This window comes from Epinephelus moara, chromosome 21 (genome assembly GCF_006386435.1).
Source record: "Epinephelus moara isolate mb chromosome 21, YSFRI_EMoa_1.0, whole genome shotgun sequence".
NCBI classification, from domain to species: Eukaryota; Metazoa; Chordata; class Actinopteri; order Perciformes; family Serranidae; genus Epinephelus; species Epinephelus moara.
This window is the reverse complement of record NC_065526.1, coordinates 17053568-17073740: the sequence shown is the minus strand read 5'-3', so window position 1 is coordinate 17073740 and position 20173 is coordinate 17053568. Positions and strand designations below refer to the sequence as shown.

At 43.2% G+C, this 20173-nt stretch overlaps 1 protein-coding gene across 2 annotated transcripts in view; it reads left to right on the top strand.

The window, feature by feature from the left end:
• The first annotated feature begins 2973 nt into the window (after positions 1-2973).
• LOC126383009 (ephrin type-B receptor 3-like) overlaps positions 2974-20173 on the top strand; it is a 52240-nt gene continuing 35040 nt past the window's right edge. The window contains exons 1-3 of one of the 2 annotated variants that reach the window (XM_050033356.1): positions 2974-3514; positions 14080-14144; positions 19263-19935. In XM_050033356.1, the coding sequence (XP_049889313.1) occupies positions 3451-3514; positions 14080-14144; positions 19263-19935 (802 nt within the window). In that variant the 5' untranslated portion in view covers positions 2974-3450. Of the gene's footprint in view, positions 3515-14079; positions 14145-19185; positions 19936-20173 lie in introns of both variants that reach the window. The other variant, XM_050033357.1, reaches the window with a different exon arrangement.

The window sequence follows — 20173 nt, the reverse complement described above, 5'->3', positions numbered from 1 at the left end:
TGCAGACCTTGGTTGTAACCAGTGGTTATTTGAGTTACTGTTGCCTTTCTATCATCTTGAACCAGTCTGGCCATTCTCCTCTGACCTCTGGCATCAGCAAGGCATTTAGATGGATATTTCTCTTTATTGGACCATCCTCTGTAAACCCTAGAGATGGCTGTGTGTGAAAATCCCAGTAGATCAGACCAGCCTATCTGGCACCAACAACCATGCCACGTTCAAAGTCACTTAAATCACCTTTCTTCTCCATTCTGATGCTCAGTTTGAACTTCAGCAGGCCGTCATGACCATGTCTACATGCATAAATGCATTGAGTTGCTGCCACTTGAATGGCTGATTAGCTATTTGTGTTAACAAGCTGTTAAAAAAAGGTGTACCTAGAAAAGTAGCTGGTTAGTCTATGTTCCAGCAGTGTGTGTCTGCTGTTTTCACTACATGCATGCTTTTATTTTGAAATTGATTAAATAATGCTAAAATATTTATATGATGTGCACACTCTGTGGCGTTGCTTTAATCACCCGGTGTAATCACAGATGGTTATTATGCAGTATCAGCCTCAAAGGGCACTCAGTAACCCGCGGGAGGCGCTGTGTGTCCATTGTTACCACAGCTCACATTAACGCTCCCCGCCAATGCGGCCACAGTCCCTTGAAAGCCGGAGCTGAGCGGCATTTAGCGGCTGTGAGCGGAGCGGCCAGGCCGGTTATACCTGCTGCCAGGGCGGACACACACTGCGGGCTGGTGGCCGCTTCAGTCCGCTGACCAACCAACCAACCACCCAAGCCTCCACCTCCACCTCCTCCCACCTCCTCATCCTCCGCGCCCCCCCGCCAGCCGCGTCAAGCCACACAGAGACATTCAAAAGAAAACCGGAAGTGGAGCACCTTTGACTTCAAAATAAAATGCACTTTGAGGGGAAAATGATTTCTGAGAATAAATTAGCAATGGATTACGGATAGAGCTCATCACCCCCAGTCAGTGATGTCACAGCAGGGTAACAGCTGCTATGACATCACTGGTTAGGATGAGGTCATCATGTGTTTACAGTCTGCACAACAGCTGCAGTTTTACCAGAGGTGACTCACCTTTGGGTGACACCTCGTTAATATTGATCTGAGTTGTAAACAATGCTTCACATGTGCTCACATAAACACTGTGACCACACTGTGACATCTGGATGGTCAGATAGAGCTTAATATTTCCTGATGTGAACTAAAATAGCCTAAATAAAATCAAATGTATTACGTGCTGTTGCAGAAAAACACAGTTTATACACTTTTAAGTTAATTATAATGTAAAGAAGCAACACAGTTAATTGTACAGGGGCTCTATTTATACAATAAATGAAAACACAAAGTCTTCTTGGACTTCTCATTCAAGATAACATAATGCAGGGACATTAATGAGTCACAGCAGCAGATGGACAAGAACAGATGTATGGTGGCCTATAAATAGGTAACTGGAAATGATAGAAAAACTACAATATTGGTTATGCTACAGTAAAATATGTAGGGAAACTATACATCAAACAGATGGTGGATTTTTTTTTTATTACACCAAACACTGAAATGCAAAATCTAATATACGACATATAAATAAGAATATTTTCCCTATTGTATATACTGAATTAATAATAAAGTAGAGAAATAAATAAGCAAACAACAACAGTAGACCTTTATTAGTCCAACAGCTGGGAAATCTGCATTGTTAAAACAGCAAAGGGGATAGTGCCAAATGAGATGCATTTGTTTAAATAAAAAAAGAGGAAAAAAAGCAATAAAGCCTATGATAAATAGGTAAACACTGAAAAAAATACAAATGAAGCACCAAATGAGACACATTAGTTAACTAAAAAGTAAAAAAAAAAAAAAAGCAATATAGTATATGAGAAATAGAAAAACATTAAAATATATAAATAAATACAAATAAAAATATATTACATTATTGGACTCAAAATTATAGATATTGCATAATAATAATAATAATAATAATAATAATGATATAATAATAACAAGAAGAAGAGGAAGAAGACATAACTATTGTTACTGTTTACAGAGCAAAGGTGATAGTGCCAAACAAGACGCATTAGTTTAAAAATAAAAAATAAAAATGAAATAATTTAAAAAAACAAACAAAACAACAACATTATGGCCTATGATAAATAGGTCAACATTAAAATAGATAAATAAATACAAATAAAATATATTAAATAGACAGACTGAATGGCTAAATTGATATCATTGCACTTAAATTGAGAGGTGTGGCATAATAATAATATTGATAATGATAATAATAATACTAATAATAATAAGAAGAAGAAGAAGAAGAGGAAAAAGTAGTAGAAGAAGACATAACTTTTGTTATTGTTTACACAGCAAAGATAGTGCCAAATGAGATGCATTAGTTTAAAAATAAATAAATAAAAATAAAAATACAATTAAATTTAAAAAAACAACAATATAACCTATGATAAATAGGTAAACATTAAAAAATATATAAATAAAAATATATTAAATAGACTGAATAGCTAGATAAAGTAGAGATACTGCACAGATAATATTAATATTAAGAAGAAGAAGAAGAGGAAGAAGACATTTCAGTTTTATTTCATCTGTGCAGCAAACCCTTAAAGTTTTTTTTTGTTTGTTTTCGTTACGTTTCTTTCTTTCCTACTATTATGTGCAATTGAATTTATTTTACATTATTTTTATGATGAGATATCATTTCTACAACTTTTATAATGAAAATCTAGAATTTTCTGGAAGAAGAATAAATTATATTCCTCTTGGCTTGGTCTAAATTTGGCTACATCATTTACCCTTCATCACATCATTGCTAAGAAAAGCGTGTCGTCTCCTGAATGACCAAACGAACACATCATGGTATGCGCTCTTATTGTGAAAATCCTGACCGGAAGCTTGGGGTCCATTGTGTGTGCCTTGCCGCTGCCTGCGCCCCCAGCCCCCTCTGTGTCTCTGTCCCACTGTTGCCATTCCGACGCACATCTCTCGCAGAGAAGCAACAGCTAAGCGGAGTTGGCCAAAGTGGACTACCGGAGATCCCCCCGCGGACAGAGACCACCTCACAGCCGGGTTTGCATCCTCTGCTCGGGGAGGGCAGCAGCCCAGAGATGCGCCCCTGGACAGAGGTTCGGTGTGGGTAAAGTCACATAAAGAGACTGAGAGAAAGGCGCAGTGTAGCGTCCACAACTCCGGAGGAATAACAGGACCTGGTTGATGCAAAATAAAGAAGCGCTTGGTTATTCTTATTTTATTTATTTAATTTTTATTGGTAGCCCAGAATGGGTCGGAGGGAGCCCTCCTCACAACTGAAGACATGAAATCTGGGAGAGGAACAAAAAGCTCGGCTGCGGTGCTGTGTGTTTGAGTCTCCATCCATCCACAAGGGTCCAGTCTACACACCTTTATTCATGTTGCAAAAGCCTGTTTTATGACAATGGATTACTTGCTGTGGGTGTGCAGCCTCATTGTCCCCGTGGTGCTGGCTGTGGAAGGTATGTGGCTTCATATTTGTATCACTACTTTAGTCTCCTGCTGATGAACAATGGATGCATTAGGATCTGGCAGTGAAAAAATGACCAGTGACACCAGAGAAAAAGGAGCAGTGTGTGTTTTATCTGACATTTTGAATCATATTGGGGTCAGTCCATCCCTCCAGTTAAATACCACATCAGTCATTTACGCTGTCTGTATAAATTAGATGTGTAAACCAGACTCCATTCATGTTTGGCTTAATTAAATCTGCTAACAGGCAATTCAGCTGAGTCTCAATTTGCTCTGTGATTGTAATCCATGTACACATGCATCAGCACGCCCCGCTCCCTCTGTGTGTGGTGCTGTTGTTGGTGTGTGCTGACATCCCAGTGTTCCCATTGCGGCTGAAGGACTGCCCTGTTGCTATTGTCCCTGTTGTTGTCACACCCACGAGCTGAGTGAGGATGCCCACCTGCCCCACCTTTCCTCCTCCACAGCACCACCAGAGGTTAAAGGCAGTGCAGAGGGGGCGTCCCTGCACTGCCACTGTAAAATCCAAACTCCTCACATGATGCATGTCCAAGAGGTTTGCCACCAATCACCGCTCAGCGGATCAATCCCCGGGCCCCTGAAGCGCCACACATGTGAAACACATTAGATGACAAGTGTGAATTAAAGGTCAATGGCTTAACAAGTATGCTGCAGCCCCTGAAGCTCTCAGAGGGAGTGTTGCTCTGGGGGAGAAGCCCACCCTCGCCACCACCACCGCCGCCGCTGCTGCTGCTGCTGCTGCTGCTGCTTACCCACCCAGCGACTCCTCTCTGAGCTCTACATCTCTCTGCCTCGCCTCCTTCTCTCCCTCCCTGTCCAATCTGCCTCTCCTGGACCGTGGCCAGCCTGATCCCTCATCAATTCTGGTGTCAGCAAGTAAATCAATGCAGCGGCAGCAGCCCCCTCCAAGTCCCAGTGGGCTCTCACGCCGTGATGATCAGCCCCGTTTCCCCACTCGGACCACTAACTGTTACTCAAAGCTCAGGGGTTAACTAATGTTTGTCCTCTGAGGATAAACATGAAGGGCAGATCATCGCATGGGTTTAAATGAGAGGGGGAAAGCAGGCTTTTTTTTTTTTTGCAGTTGCATGTCGTCTATTTAGCTGCTTACTCAGTGGATTTCAACACATGGCTTGAATCTGGAATTTGTTTTTTCAGATTGGCAAGTGTTTGCGCATGGATGATGCAGGCTGGACTGCAACTTGAAGTGCTTATTTACAAAAGCTACAGTGATGACTTATCTCCGATTCTCACCAACAGACTGCAGTAAAAGCCTCGGCGACTGTGACATTTTTATGTTGTATTACTCTCATTTACAGTCAGCGTTTACTGTACTCTTATTTTAAAAGCTCGTAAACGAGATGGATGACCACTCAGGAAGCGTTTTATAAAGTAATCTGCGGTGTGTGATTGCAGGAAAAGCGTCAGGTTTGCAGATGATTTTCACATCAATGGGGAGCTTTGTCCGCATTTTCCTGCTTTCTATACATCAGAATATTAACAAGAATGGTTATTTGTTGACCTGTGAAAGCAGATGCAAGCAGCCCGGAGGAGAGATTGAATCAGGTCAGCTTGACTTGTTCAGAAAGTGCTCATCAAACTGAGCATCACACTCAACTGTGAATCTATAGACAGAAACATGCACTTAAATACAAATGAAGTTTGGCTCAGACTGAGCCCAGAGAGAAGTCATGGCCACAACACCCCAATGTTTCCTTCACCTATTAATAGCCACACATTTGATCATCCTCCGATCACTCATGATGACGTTAATATTTCATATGTTTGCTTGTTGGCAGTGAGTGTCAGTGTAGTACAAGGCAAGACCTCCCTTTCATGATGCACCCGCTCTCACAAAGTGAATAAAACATTAGCATGTGTGAGCTCCCAAAGCGCACTGGGAATGCAGAGTTGTGTGGCATTTTGGCTCCGGCGGGCGATCAAAAAAAAAAAAAAAGAATTGTTAAATGCCACGGGTGGTGATGCTCTAAAGTTCCCTCTGCAGCATTGTTTTCTTACCCCAGGGGCAAAATGACTCCAGCGCTGCTGTAGTTTTATGGGAGATGGGGGAGATTTCTGGATTTGAGTTATGGCAGCGAGGCGATCTCAGAGGCGTCGTAAATTTAACAGGGAGGGAGAGAACTGTGGAACAAATGGGATCTTTTTCAACCTTAACCGGTTTCTTGGATTTAGTGAGTTGACGATAACACACTTTGGTGAATTGAGTTGTTGGCACACGATATTCAGACTGAAATTTTAGTGTTAGAGGCGGGGCGGCAGTTGCTCAGCCTGTGGGGACGTGGCTTGGTTCAAGGACCCAGTGTGGAGTGTGGACTGGTTGCTGGAATGGTGCCAGTTCACGTCCTGGCTCCTGCCCTTGAGCAAGGCAACAAACCCCTAGCTGCTGGAGGTGCCTGTCCACGTGCAGCCCCCTCACTCTGAGTCTCAATACATCTGTGTAAATGCTGTTTCCTTTCGTGGGTGTGTATTTCGGGCCCTGACACATCGAGTCCATTGTCGGCCGTTGCACTGTTGGCACCAGTCGGCCCATGTCGACTGTTTTCCGGCTGATTCAGCATGTTGAGTCGGCCGAGTGCCCAAGAAGAGAATCGGAAGTGAGGAAGGCAAACAAACAACTAAAGTCCAGAGGGCGTGAGATCGAAACAAACTTATTCATGGGCGGATTATTAGACAATGGGCCCCTGGGCACAGACATAGAGAGGGCCCCACCACCTCTCCTACACAGGGGCAAGACACACAGTTGAGACTAGTTTTTTAGCCTCTTTTTGTTGATGTTTTGTGTCTCTTTGTAGTTGTTATGCAGCTCTCTGAGGTTTTGTGTCACTTTGTGGTTGTTTTGTGTCTCTTTGTGGTTGTTTTATGTCTCTTTGTAGTCGTTATGCAGCTCTCTGAGGTTTTGTGTGTCTTTATGGTTGTTTTGTGTCTCGTGGTTGTTTTGTGTCTCTGTGGTTGTGTTGTGTCTCTTTGTAGTCGTTATGCAGCTCTCTGAGGTTTTGTGTAAATATGTGGTTGTTTTGTGTCTGTCTGTGGTTGTTTTGTGTCTGTTTGTGGCTGTTTTGTGGTTGTTTTGTGTCTCTTTGTGGTTGTTTTGTGTCTCTTTGTGGCTATTTTGCCCCTTTTTGTTGTCGTATTACATCTCTTTGTAGTTGTGTGTCTTTATGGTCATTTCGCATCTCTGTGTAGTTGCTTCGCCTCTCTTTGTAGCTGTATTGCGTCTCTTTGTAGCTGCTTTGCGTCTCCTTTTAGTCATTTTGTGTCTGTGGTTGTTTTGCCTTTTTTTGTATCAGTGTCTTTGTGTCTCTTTGGAGCTGTTTTGCATCTCTCTGTAGTACTTTTGTGTATCTTCATGGATGTCTTGCTCCTTTTTGTAGTTGTATTGCATGTCTTTGTAGCTGTTTTGTGTCTCTTTGTGGTCATTTTGTGTCTCTTAGTGATTGTTTTGCCTCCTTTTTCATAGCCGTATTGCATCTTTTTAGTCATTTCGGTCTGTTTGTGGTTGTTTTGCTTTTTTCGTTGTCATTGTGAGAATCTTTGTGTCTCTTTGCAGCTCGTTGGCATCTCTTTGTAGTCATTTTGTTTCTCTTTGTAGCTACATTGCATCTCTGTATTTGTTTTCTTCTCTTTGTGGTTGTTTTGCCTCTTTTTGTAGTCATATTGCATCTCTGTAGTTGTTTTGTGCCTCATTGAGGTCATTTTGCGTTTCTTTGTAGTTGCTTTGCATCTCTTTTTGGTCACTTTGGTCTGTTTGTTGTTGTTTTGCCTTTTTTATTTTCATTGTGAGTCTCTTTGTGACTCTGCAGCTATTTTGCATCAGTTCATAGTCATTGTGTGTATTTGTGGTCATTTTGAATCTCTTCCTTTACAGTACGTGTCTCTTCGAGTGACATTTTGCAGATAAAGGTTAGAACAGGGCCCCTGACACTTTCAGCCCCTGGGCCTGTGCCTGGGATGCATGTTTAGTAACCCACCCATGGTTATATTAGCTACGATTCTTCATTAAGCCACTGAGGTCTTTAGTAAAAACAGTTCATAATTGTAGCGCACGGGAATCATAATTTGTTCTTTCAGCATCAGGTTGTGTTGTTAATGTGCTAACTGGCTAACTAGCGTCTTGAATCCGTCCTGTAGATCTTCACGTTTCTCTTTTTGAATGACGAATACAGACTGCCGCTGCCTGATGGTATGAAGACTTATTTCCTCACACGCAGGCACAGAATGTACGTGCTAGTTCGCAGTAGGCTGTAGTCTTTGTAGTGTTTTCAAGCGTGACTTTTCAGCTGAGACACAGGCGGCGTGAGGTGACACAACAGTCAGCCATTGTGACCTTTAGTTCTTTGATGTTGGTTTTGGTGTGTCTGGGCCTTAGTATGTAAAATAGAGTAAAAACGTTGAATTTCCCTTGAGCAGCTGATAAAGGAATGCTTCAGAGCAACACATGAGCCTGGGCTCAGATGTTGAGCTTGAGGATATACAGAATCATCCACTCCTGCTGGCTGATAATAGTCTTTGCAGAATGATTCTTAAAAATCTTTGGAGAGAGATTCTGTCCTCTCCTGCTCCACAGGGAGGTCAAAGGTCACACTTGGATAGAGGAGCACCTCTCGAGCTGCCAGGAGTTCAGTGTCTTGCTCAAGAATGCTTGAGCGGAGTGGAATCCAGCTTTCACAGGGGCTTGAACCCAGCTTTCTACACATGTATGATGGTCAACCTGCTGCTGCCCCTGCATGCGCATTGTGTGAGGTGAAGCCTGTTTAAAGGAGCATCAGCTCCGGCCTGTGGTTAGTTGAGGCTGAGCGATTCTGCCTCTGTTGCCGTTGGGCAACCGTGAGAAGGAAGGGGCGACGCACTGGATCAGGCACCCAAGGGACGGGCTGGATCAGCGGCATGTAGTCCGGGAGCGTTCACTCAGCTGTGTGCCACGGAGGGCCGAGTGTAGCCAAGCAAAGACAACAGCCTCTGATTTCCCTGATTAGTTCCCCCTCTCTGGCTCAAGTCGTGCTAATCAGTAAAACAACCTTGTTCACAATCGTATATTTGTGCTCGACAAGCGGAGTTGTTAACTGCTGTCGCTCACAAGTAGAAAAGACAGAGAAAGCTTTTACAAATTACTAACAGGACTTGCTTTTGTACTTAAAGCCCTGCCCGTAAATATACATGATCTTTGTGCATGAATATGACTTATTACTAAACATTATGCAGAGGTTAACGTGGTCTCTATTGTCAACAAAGACGGAGGCAGCCACTTATTCCTTTTTGACTGTAATTATTTTTACATTATGCAGCATCTGTTTATTCAAACTTTTCATTTCTTGAAACATAAAAGTACTCCCGGTACAAATCAAATGCCTCACTAATGCTCGCCATTAAGAAATTATCAAGTAACCATGAGTTCATGTGATTAGTTCATTCTTAATGGATCGTCACTTAATGATCGTTAATTCAAAGGGACTCTATTCTCTAATTTATATGCCGTCAAATGAGCTGAGATCCAGTTACAGAAAGGCACTTTTCAGAGACACTCACTTGATCAGCTTGAAGACAGAGATGTACCTGTTCTCATTAAAGTATTTAAGATGTTTACATCAAACTGGTATACAGACGATCCATTAGGAATTAACTGATCACATAAACTCATAGTGGTTTAATCTCTTCTTAATGGTGATAAACAGGAATTCATGATGCATCGGGCATTAATTCATGTTTTAAATCATCACAGATTAGGGTGAGCAGATCCTGACAAACCAAATGAGAGACACATGATTTATGCTGAGAGGTGGTCTAACATTTTTTATATAATGTCTATCTAACTTACAAAAAATATGAACAGCACTGCTTCACATCTTATTCCCCCATTGTGAAATGTCTCTGAGAATCGCCTTCCACCAGCTTCACCCAGCTATAAGTAGATTTTTTTTTGTGTTAGTTTCCATCATATTCTGCCTAAATCTGCATCGCTTGTGACTTTGTCGTGACCCAAAATGTCCCCCGATGGGAAACCTGCACTTGACCCACGGGTGTTCGGTTTGATTGACATTTACAAACAGCCCCGAGATGACAGCCTTCCCCGCTGTCTTCACTGCCGTTGGATAAAGGCCAGATTTTAGGAAAGCGTCTGTCCTGCAGTGGTTTGACTTTTGAAAACTAGAGCCAATCAAAATGCAGGACATTGTGTCAATATGTGGAGAGAGGACAAGGGATACAAATGCTGCAGATTGCAAATGCATTACAGCGTGACCTGGTCATCCTATTTTGCATCGTGCTGTAGTTTTAGGAAATGTGCTTATTTGCTTTCTTGTTGTGCGTATGAGAGGATTTACCACTCTTATGTCTATTGGTTAATGAAGTTAGAGGCTAACTTAGCTTAGCACAAAAACTGAAAACAGGGAGAAAGCTAGCCTAGCTTGGTCCAAAGGTAACACAATCTACCTGTAGTCGGACAAAAGCCCCGTAAAATGGTGATTTGTTGTTTTAACACTTCAGTTTTGTACAAATTAAACAAACATAATGTCAATATGGGATGCAAGACACTGGATTTTTTGCTGATATCTGATGTGCTGATATGTAACAACTCATTTGACCCATAACTGATACCGATATCAATATATCCACTATTTTTCCCCACCTAATTTTAGGGATCATCAAGTCTTTTCTGTAGTAGAATTATCATCATATTATGCATGCATACTCTCATTGTGATGCGCCACCTGCAGATGGAGACATGAAACAATACTTTTCTATGTATGTAATATTCATTCATTGTGCCAAATAAGTAAAAGCATGTTGGCCAATTCTGATCAGTTCATTTAAAAGCCGATATCGAACGATACTGATGATGTGCTGATACTATTGTGCATCCCTGATGTTAATCAATTAGCTTCATAGGTGCTGGTGGGCACATTTTGTTAGCTAGCTTACCAGGCTAGCTGTTCCCCCGTGCTTCCAGTTTTTATCCTAACTTAAATTAGCTGGCTGCTAGCGGTAGCTTCATATTTAGCAGACATGAGAGTGGTGTCAATCATCTTATCTAACTCTGCAAGAAACCAAGTTTCCAAAAGGTTAAACTATCCCTTGAGGCATGTGTTTTGCAGAGGTGTGGACCGGAGTCACATGACTTGGACTCGAATCAGACTCAAGTCACAAATTTGACTTTGTCAGAACTTGACAAAATGAAAGAAGACTTGCAACACTTGGGCTTTAACACCAGTGACTCATGACTTCACTTGGACTTGAGCCTTTTGACTTGAAAGCACTCACTGATCTTCCCCCAAAACCACAAATGTGCCACGAATCAATTCATTTTCCAAATTAACTCAACATGATTCATTCCCAGCAAGTCAACACTTAATTCCCCGGATAATCAAGTTTCTTTGAAACAGTTCGACAGCATTTAGTCAGCTTGCAGGACAGAACCATGAAGAGCTAATGTTACATTGCTGAGCGCCATTTGGAAACAATGATACCAAAGATAATTTCGTTCACGTACAAAAACTACACAGTGGTCACAAAAACAAACTGCAATACACAGAAGTGCACAAAGTGGATCAAAAGTTACAGACAGATATGACAGCTTCCAAAAACATTTTTTATAAACCATTTACATATGCTGGAGAGCACATTATCAATTTTTAAGGACTCAAAACTCAAAGTTTAGGACTTTGGACTTGCGTGTCTTGACTTGTGACTTGAGTCCAGCGACTGAAAACGTACTTGTGAGATGCAAAGTAATGATATGGTCTCCCTCTGGTGTTTTTTTAGGGTTGCAAAGGCATCAAATTTTTACATTGCATTAACCCAGAAAATATCACAGTTTCACAGTATTACACAATTATAAGTATTGTTATCATTATCAGTTACATTGATCCTTAAAGGAATGAAAACAGACGGTTTTATGGTTAAACAAATGCTGTATTATAGCCTAAGTGGAAATTACGGGCCATATACAAAAACATGTAAGGAGTCACAGGCAAAACAATAGTAAATGCGAAGTTTGAGACCAGATACACGACAAATAAATCAGTGTCAGTGCCATAGAAAAATTTAAAAAATCAAAATTACTACACAAAACTACTCAACAGCTTGTTTGATATTACAGTAGTTGATTAGTGTGGCCACATATAACAAAAAGTATTTCACTATCTTCCGCGTTTTCAGATCCGCCGCCATGTTTGATGAGGCAAATGCTTTTATCGGCTTATAATCAATCATTGTGGGTGAAGAAGCGACATTCAGTGTTCAAAAACAAGAATAAGAAATGTGACTGTTCACTTGTAAATGCATATAAAACAAAAATAGATCCTATAATTAAACTTCAGAAAAGAGCTCTTAGAAAAATACATAAAGCAAGTTACTACTACTACTAATCAAATGTTTATAGCATGCTACACCCTAAAATTTCCAGACACATTGAAAATACTTTTTCGAGCCGTGAATTAAAGCCTTCCTGTCTGTATTAATTTTTTTTTTAATTAAGAGGAGGAAACTATAATTTAAGAGGGTTGTTTATTTGTGAAACGTGTAAAGTGAGAATCAATGTAAAATACAGATGTGTTTCAGTTTTGGGAGTCAAACGATGGAATCGACTCAGTGCTGAGTTGAAATAGTTAAATAGTTAAAATGCAAAATAATTAAAATGTAAAATAATTAAGGGTTATAATTCAGAGTGTAATGTATTCAATTATTAATTTATTTGTTTCCTTTCTTTGGTATTGTTGATATTCTGGGTCATACTTTGGTCGATATAGGACAGGCAAAGATAAGCCTGGTGCTTCAGCTTAGTCCTTTTTCGGTTTCTGACTGTCAGGAAATTTGTGTGAAATAATATTTGTTTCTCCAGATGTATTAAAAAATAAAAATTGTTCATACATTCATTTAAATTAAGAAGTGCAATGGCAGGGCTTGATAGTAGTAATTATTCAAGCTGACAGCAACATAGTGTTCAAACTAGGCTAGGCAATTTATTAGAAATATGATTGAGCCATATTCTAGTTTATTTTTAAAAATTTGCCTGGACCATTTAAAAAGGGGCCGAGGGTTGCAGTTGGCCTGCGGGCCATAGTTTGGCCACCCTGCTGTATGAGAACTGTTCATACCACAGAGTGAAACCGGTACAGCTGCAACCCTATTGTACAGTATGACAGATTTTTTCGTTTTCTTGCGGAGGTGGTCAAACTTAGAATGTTTTAAAAGAACAAAACACTCTGAGAACATCCCATACTGTCACTAGCGGTCTGTCATCTCCTTGTTTTCATTTACACATCTTCCCACTGGCTTTTGATCTGGTCTGTAACTGCAGTGTGAGCGTGACCACACGGAGCCCAGTTAAACACCACAGATGTAATCTGTCCTGTTGGATGCACAGATCGCTATCCATTATCTCTCGTCCTCTAAAAAGGAGAAAAACCATTGTGGTTTCTCTAATGAACACGCAGCACAGACTGTAAACACTGCACATATCTCCAGCTCAGCAGCTACAGATGGACCACTGATCCATCCACTCCATCAAACAGCAACACTCTTACTGTAACTGTCTGTAAAGCAAAATGTCTAAAAACACTGGCACCAGAGCGGCCATGTTTGTTAGATAAAGCTCTCTCTGTTGTTCTACACAGGTCATGCTATTTGTTTACGCTCTCACACCCTCCCTCGGCAATGCTATCAACGACGTGTGAGCAAATGGTGCACAGCAGGCGTCGTGTCATTGAGTCTCCATGAAGAAAGTGTAATTGTTTCAGTAATTATGTGCTAACAACAACAGAACAATGGGAGTCGACGCGGCCACGGCTGTATATAGAGGACCTAGAGAGGGGTCGCGCCTTCTGGGGTGTAATGAACTCACCAGACCTCCAGTCAGGTGACGACTGATTGACAGCACAGCAACAATGCTCATTGATCCTGCCGTTTATTCTCAGCCGCTCCCTGCCTGGCTCTCACCTTCACGCAAACAACTGCCTCAGATCACCTGTTTACTCAGATTTGTCACATTTCAGTCGAGAGGCGTCACGTTTGCGGCGCCTTCTGGTGTTTCGGGTGATCTGTTAACTATCAGTGCGCTTATATGACCTCTCTGAACCGCTGCAAGTTAATGGAATATTTCCCGTCCCAAGGCATCTCGGAGGATGCTTTGTTCTTAGTTCCACAAATGAATATTGAAAGGAGTGCATTTGCGGGTGCCAAACACACGGAGAGAGAAAGCCTTAATTAGACGGCATCACAGATATGCCATGATTGTCAGTGCTTTCAAAAACTGAGTGCATGTGGGTGGAGGTTATGAAAAGAGAGGGAGAGAGAAGTTTTACCTGCATCCTTTTGTCAGGCAGAGGGAACGTGTGTGCGCTCCTTAATGCTGTGCAACAATTCGGCCCCCCCCCCCCCCCCCCCCCCACCCCCCCCCACCCACCCCCCCCCCGGACACGGAAACGAGACCCCCACCCCTCCCGNACACACACACACACACACACACACACACACCATTTGATCCAGGTTTGTCAACCTACCTCTTACTCTTAATTTGCAGAAACCCTTATGGACAGTCGGTGGGCAACCACAGAGCTGGCATGGACCACGTTCCCAGAGAGTGGGGTGAGTTTGTGTGTGTTTGTTTTGTGCCCCCCCCCTTCTCTTCATTTAACAGCATTTGTTCCATTTGCTTGTTAATAGAGCCCAGTCTGCCTTGAACAGCACACCTCCTACTGTTTTATATCTTTGTTTTTGCAGTGTATGTTTGCTTTCCTGGATACTAAAAAGCTAATGAGAAACACACTGTGTAACATTATGTGTGGAAGAAATCAGAGATTTCCAGTATTTAGGAAAAAAGAAAGCTTGACGAAGGAATATTGTACTTTAAACAAACAAACGAGCAGATACACGGAGCAAATCCCCACAGTGTGGAAGGGCTACTAGGTAGGCTCTACCTTGCATGTCTCCCCCAGGATAGAGAGCCTTATAATTGAAAGCATGTGTCTGTGTCTTTTATAATATGGGCCCAAGAGCGCATTACTGGCAGAAATTAAGGTTTTCAGTTGATCCCCCCTATAGGAATGGTGAGAAAATAAAACAACATGAATTTGACCCCAGGGCTAACAGCCTGACAGACCTCCCCCACTCCCAGCCAGTGTAATTTGTCTTCGCTACGTGAGCGCAAAGTCAGTCAATGGAAATGGTGGGTTTCCATGGAAACGATCTTCGGCAGCCCTCCTCCTGCTATTCCCCCCTTCACAAGGGCCGGCTCTGAATGTCCTAGCATCCATGAAGTCATATGTCACGACTGGCGAGGCAGCCCCTCTCCTCACTCCTGGCAAGCCCATATGTTCGGGGGCCGGCAATTATCATATTTGTCAGGTAGTGCATCAACGTGTTGCTGGTGATTTACGACACCTAATGCTGACTCTTGGGCTCATCGTTTGGGAATAAATTGCACAGGAGCCCCAGCGACGTGAGATGAGTTATGCATTATTTTCTTCCAGTTGAAATAATCAATTTCTGGGACGCTCATTTGTTATGGAAACGAAGCATTCTGTCCAAGAGGGAATTAGGAAAAAAATCAAAAAAGATTGACTTCTCACAAGGTTATTTCCTAATGGACTAAATGTATTGACCAATGAAGCCATTTATCATCGCCTGTAATGTTAGTCAGTATACACAGAACAACAGTTAAGTTTTAACAACATATAAAGCTTTACGTTGACATGATTTTTTCTATACTGACAGACAGACAAAGGTCATGTCCCTGTCACCTTAAAGTCCAGTCATTAACGCTGGGGTAGGCACAAAGCTGGAAAACGTAAAAAAAATAAAAATAATAATAATACACCATCCTCCTGCAGCTCTCCCCGCTGTGTCCTAAGCCCCTTCCACTAGGTGACCACGGGCATATGCACGTGTTTCATACAGTAACCCAGCATTTCCCATACACTGATTTATTTAGTCTTACTTCATCGTACAGTCGGACACAGCTCATTCGTTCCGCCCCTCTGTGCTCCGCTTTCCCTCTCTCTGTTTATCAGGCCACAAATGAGACAAGAATTAGCTAGCTAACATTAGCCACCCCGCAGTCTCTCCTTGCCAAGCTCCCCCGCTGATGTGGACTGCTTACACAGGAGGAGAGCAGGCAGCCGCTCTGGAGACGGATGTTTGACCTGCGGCTGTAGTAGCTTGAATTCAGCCAGCACAAACTCCCCCCTCCCAGCAACGGATGTCACAGCAGGCTGGTGGCCAGTGTAACCGGCAACTTTAAACTGTGTAATGGCAGCAACAGAAAGTTTGCTGATCTGGCAGGTAGTTGGGGCTGCTTGTCTCCCGAAGGTGGGGTTTGTGCTGTCTGGATTCATGTTGTTGCAGCCGGTGACTGGGACTTTGTTGCTGCCTGCTCTCCTCCCGGCAATGTGATGTGTTGGGGCCGAGAGCAAGGACACGCTGTGATTCAAGGTTCTAGCTAACCTTAGGTACATAAACGTGAACAATAGGGTGCAGCTGTGAGCCTTTGGCTTAGGTTAGCAGAAAGCTAAACTATCAGCACATTCTTTTCTCCATCTTTGAAACACTTTGTTGATATTGACACGTGTCTTATTTCATTTATTGTCAGACTCACTTTAAGGGCCCTGACAGACCAAGCCGATGGTCAGGCATTGCTGAATATTGGGCCATCAGTGAGCGTCTGTCACTCTAGTTTTGTGATATGTCTGACAATGTTAGAACTAGTGGGCCCTTGGTGGCCCTTGTGGCGTCAGAGATGCTGCAGCCCGAAAAGAAATGGAAGTGAGGAAGGAAAACTAAAGCCCAAAGTCAAAAGGCATGAGAATGTAAATTTTTTTTAGTCATTTTAGCTCTTTAGCAGAAACGGTTCGTAGTGGTTTGTGTTATTGTTCACTGCCACACAGACAATATCCTTTGTTCTTTCAACAAGCAGTTGTGTTGTTGTTAAAGGGATAGTGCACCCAAAAATGAAAATTCAGCCATTATCTACTCACCCATATGCCGACGGAGGCCCTGGTGAAGTTTTAGAGTCCTCACATCCCTTGGGGAGATCCACGGGGGGAACGGGCAGCACACCTAATGGCAGACTGCGCCCCAGACTAACGTCCAAGAACACTAAATTGAATCCACAAAGTATCTCCATACTGCTCATCCGTAGTGATCCAAGTGTGCTGCAGCCGCGACATAAAAAGTTGTTTCGAAAAACGTCATATGAACTCTGTTTTTAGCCTCACTGTAGCCTGTAGCTCTGACTGCTTCTCTGTGCTCCGCGCTCACGTGTGCGCGCTCAGGGTGATCGGTGATGCACGGTCTCTGAAGAGCAGCAGTCTCGTCAGTACTGATGTCCAGATTCTCAAGTGCAGGCATCGCCAATTCCCAGTCTGAGCAGCAAAGACTTTCCTCATCCGTTGGCATTGCTTTGCATTTGAAACAACTACACCACCAGGTTTCCAGTGCTCGACTCCGGTATTCTGCGGCTGGCTGAGGGTTAGGCTCATGAGCTGCGGCGGCTGCTTCGTCCAGTAGCCTGAGTTCCGTGTGTATACTTGGGCTCAAACAAATATGGCTCAACAAAGAAATGCTGTTCCTCCTCAATTTCAAAGTCTTCAGACATGTTGGGCTGTCCTTTGCTAAAAGACCGTAGTGCAAATTATCTTTTAGCTACTGTTGTTACTGCTGTCTCTCCCTGCGGCGCACATGTCACGTGATGTAAACACGGGTGAGCAAAGCTTATGCTTTCGCTGGTCTCACGCAGGCGCGCACACGTGAGCACGAAGCACAGAGAAGCAGTCAGAGCTACAGGCTACAGTGAGGCTAAAAACAGAGTTCATATGACGTTTTTCCAAACAACTTTTCATGTCGCGGCTGCAGCACACTTGGATCACTACGGATGAGCAGTATGGAGATACTATGTGGATTCAATTTTGTGTTCTTGGACGTTAGTCTGGGGCGCCGTCTGCCATTAGGTGTGCTACCCCCTCTCCCCTTGGATCTCCGCAAGGGATGTGAGCACTTCACCAGGGCCTTCATCGGCATATGGGTGAGTAGATAATGGCTGAATTTTGGGTGCACTATCCCTTTAACGTCCTAACTGGGTAACTAGCGATTTGAAACCAGTTCCCATTTGAATGTCAAACGCACACCACTGTCGCGTGCTAGTGTGGAGAGTTATTTCCTTTCATGCAGGTGCAAAACGTACATGCCAATTGGCCGTCGGCTGTAGTCTTTGTGGTGTCTTCATTGCAACTTTTTGGCCGAGACACAGACGACGTGAGGCAGCCTTCCTCTCCACTAGTTCTTTTCTGTCGGTTTGGTGTGTCTGGGCTTTTACACTCTCTTCTTGACAAGTCCGTCCTCCTCTTTTGGGTCGCTTTGCAGTGCAGGCAGTTGTTGCCAATACTGGAATAGCAACTTTCAATGCAGAATTCTTCACCATTGATTCAGGCCTTCACGGAGGGGACGTGCACACGCATCCTCATTTATAGAACAGCCAACAGGAACGCCCTCTCTCTGACACGACCTTTGATTGGCCAGAGTCTCCTGCCAAGGGCAAGATTTTCTAAAGCCTGAAAGCAGAGCCAAGAGGAGGGGCAGAAATCCTGTTTTCTCTCAGTGCACTTGAATTACAATATGCTCAGTAGGATATTTGCCCAATGACACCACAATAAAACTGCCTACCCCAGCTTTAAATGGCTATTTTTAAAGCCTCGTGATGTACAGAGACAGCAGCCTGTCTGGTATATTAACTACAACAGATGCAAATATCTGCTCTCGGGTTTTATGTGTAGGCTTGGGAAAATATATACAGTATATAATATATTCAGCATTATAACCTGAAGTGCTCAGGAGTGCTGCCACGGTGCAATCACACTGACAGCATTGCATTTAGATGGCCATTTTAATAAATAACTCACTGTTTGCATTATATATATGTACAGGGAAAGTTTCCATTTAAAGTGAACAGTTTTATGCTCTCATATCTCTTCCAGCACAGATAACACATTTATATGATATAGAAACCAAGTCTCCTCTTGAGGCCATTTCGATTGCACTGCAGCAGTTAAAGCTACGAGCGCTGCTGTCTATAGGTGTGTACGCAGATTTTGATTAATGCCTAACCGACACATTTGTGATGATCTTAGCTGCGAAACATTCATCTTTTTTACAAACCTCCACCACGTGATCAGCATCTCGACTGTTAGACAAACAGGCCTAATGCGTGAAATGTGTTTTAATGGGAAAATGTTTTCTATTAATAGTCCATAATGATTGGAATTTTCTGAATGATTCATGTAATTAGAAGCATTTTAGCTGCAAATTATTCCTCACAGGCCACATGTACACAGCCGCACTGTGGGAACGTGTGTGTTGGCGTGCATGTGCTGCATTTTTTATACTCTGTTTATAGCAGGCGTCACTTTGCTGTTTTGGATGCCCTCTATGCTTGAGTGGTTTGCATTAGGATGCACCGCGTTTAACATTGCTCAATTTTAATTAACAACATATTGGATAGGGGAGTTTCTGCAGCTCAGTTGTTGCTGAATGAGAAATAGAACCGCTGTCGCATTAATAAAAAGCATTAGATAATCAATTCGATTTAGTCTAATTTTATCCCTGAACTTTCTCTTCTCTGCTTTGTCTTTATCAGCTTGCAGTATTTAGTTGTTCCAGACTCCCTGCTGTCATCTCTTCCTCTGTCACAGTGCCTCTCTGTTGTCTCCACAGTGGGAGGAGGTTAGCGGCTACGACGACTCCATGAGCCCAATCAGAACCTACCAGGTGTGTAATGTCCAAAAGCCCAACCAGAACAACTGGCTCAGGACAGACTTTATCCCCCGCAAGGGCGTGCTGCGTGTCTACGTGGAGCTCAAGTTCTCCGTCCGTGACTGTGCCAGCATCCCCAACATCCCCGGCTCCTGCAAAGAGACTTTTAATCTGTTTTACTATGAGTCCGAGGGGGACACAGCTACAGACACCAGCCCTCTGTGGAGGGAGAACCCTTATGTGAAGGTGGATACTATTGCCCCAGATGAGAGTTTCTCTCTGCTGGAGGCGGGTAGGATCAACACCAAAGTGCGCAGCTTTGGCCCCCTCTCCAAGGCCGGCTTCTACCTGGCGTTCCAGGACCTGGGCGCCTGCATGTCTCTCATCTCAGTCAGGGTTTTCTTCAAGAAGTGCTCCACTACTATTGCCAATTTCGCAGTCTTCCCTGAGACCGCCACGGGGGCAGAAGCCACCTCCTTAGTGATCGCTCCTGGGGCCTGTGTGACCAACGCTATGGAGGTGTCCGTCCCTCTGAAGCTGTACTGCAACGGGGACGGGGAGTGGATGGTCCCCGTGGGCTCGTGCACCTGCGTCGCTGGCTTTGAACCCTCTGCGGACGGCACTCAGTGCCAGGGTATGTGTGTTTAACAGACATTTGGACTTTTATTTAACCAAACCTCCTTTATATGCTCAGTGCAAGTCACCTCAGTCTGTGCCCTCTTCTCTGCATTTATTGTGTGGCTCCTGAAAGGGGGTGAAGGAGGGTGGAGGAGAGTATGAATTAATGAGGTGTTGCAGAGAGGAGCAGCATACAAATATTGCGAGAGCAGGACGGGGAGGGAGAGAAAGATAGCGGGAAGGCACAAAATAGA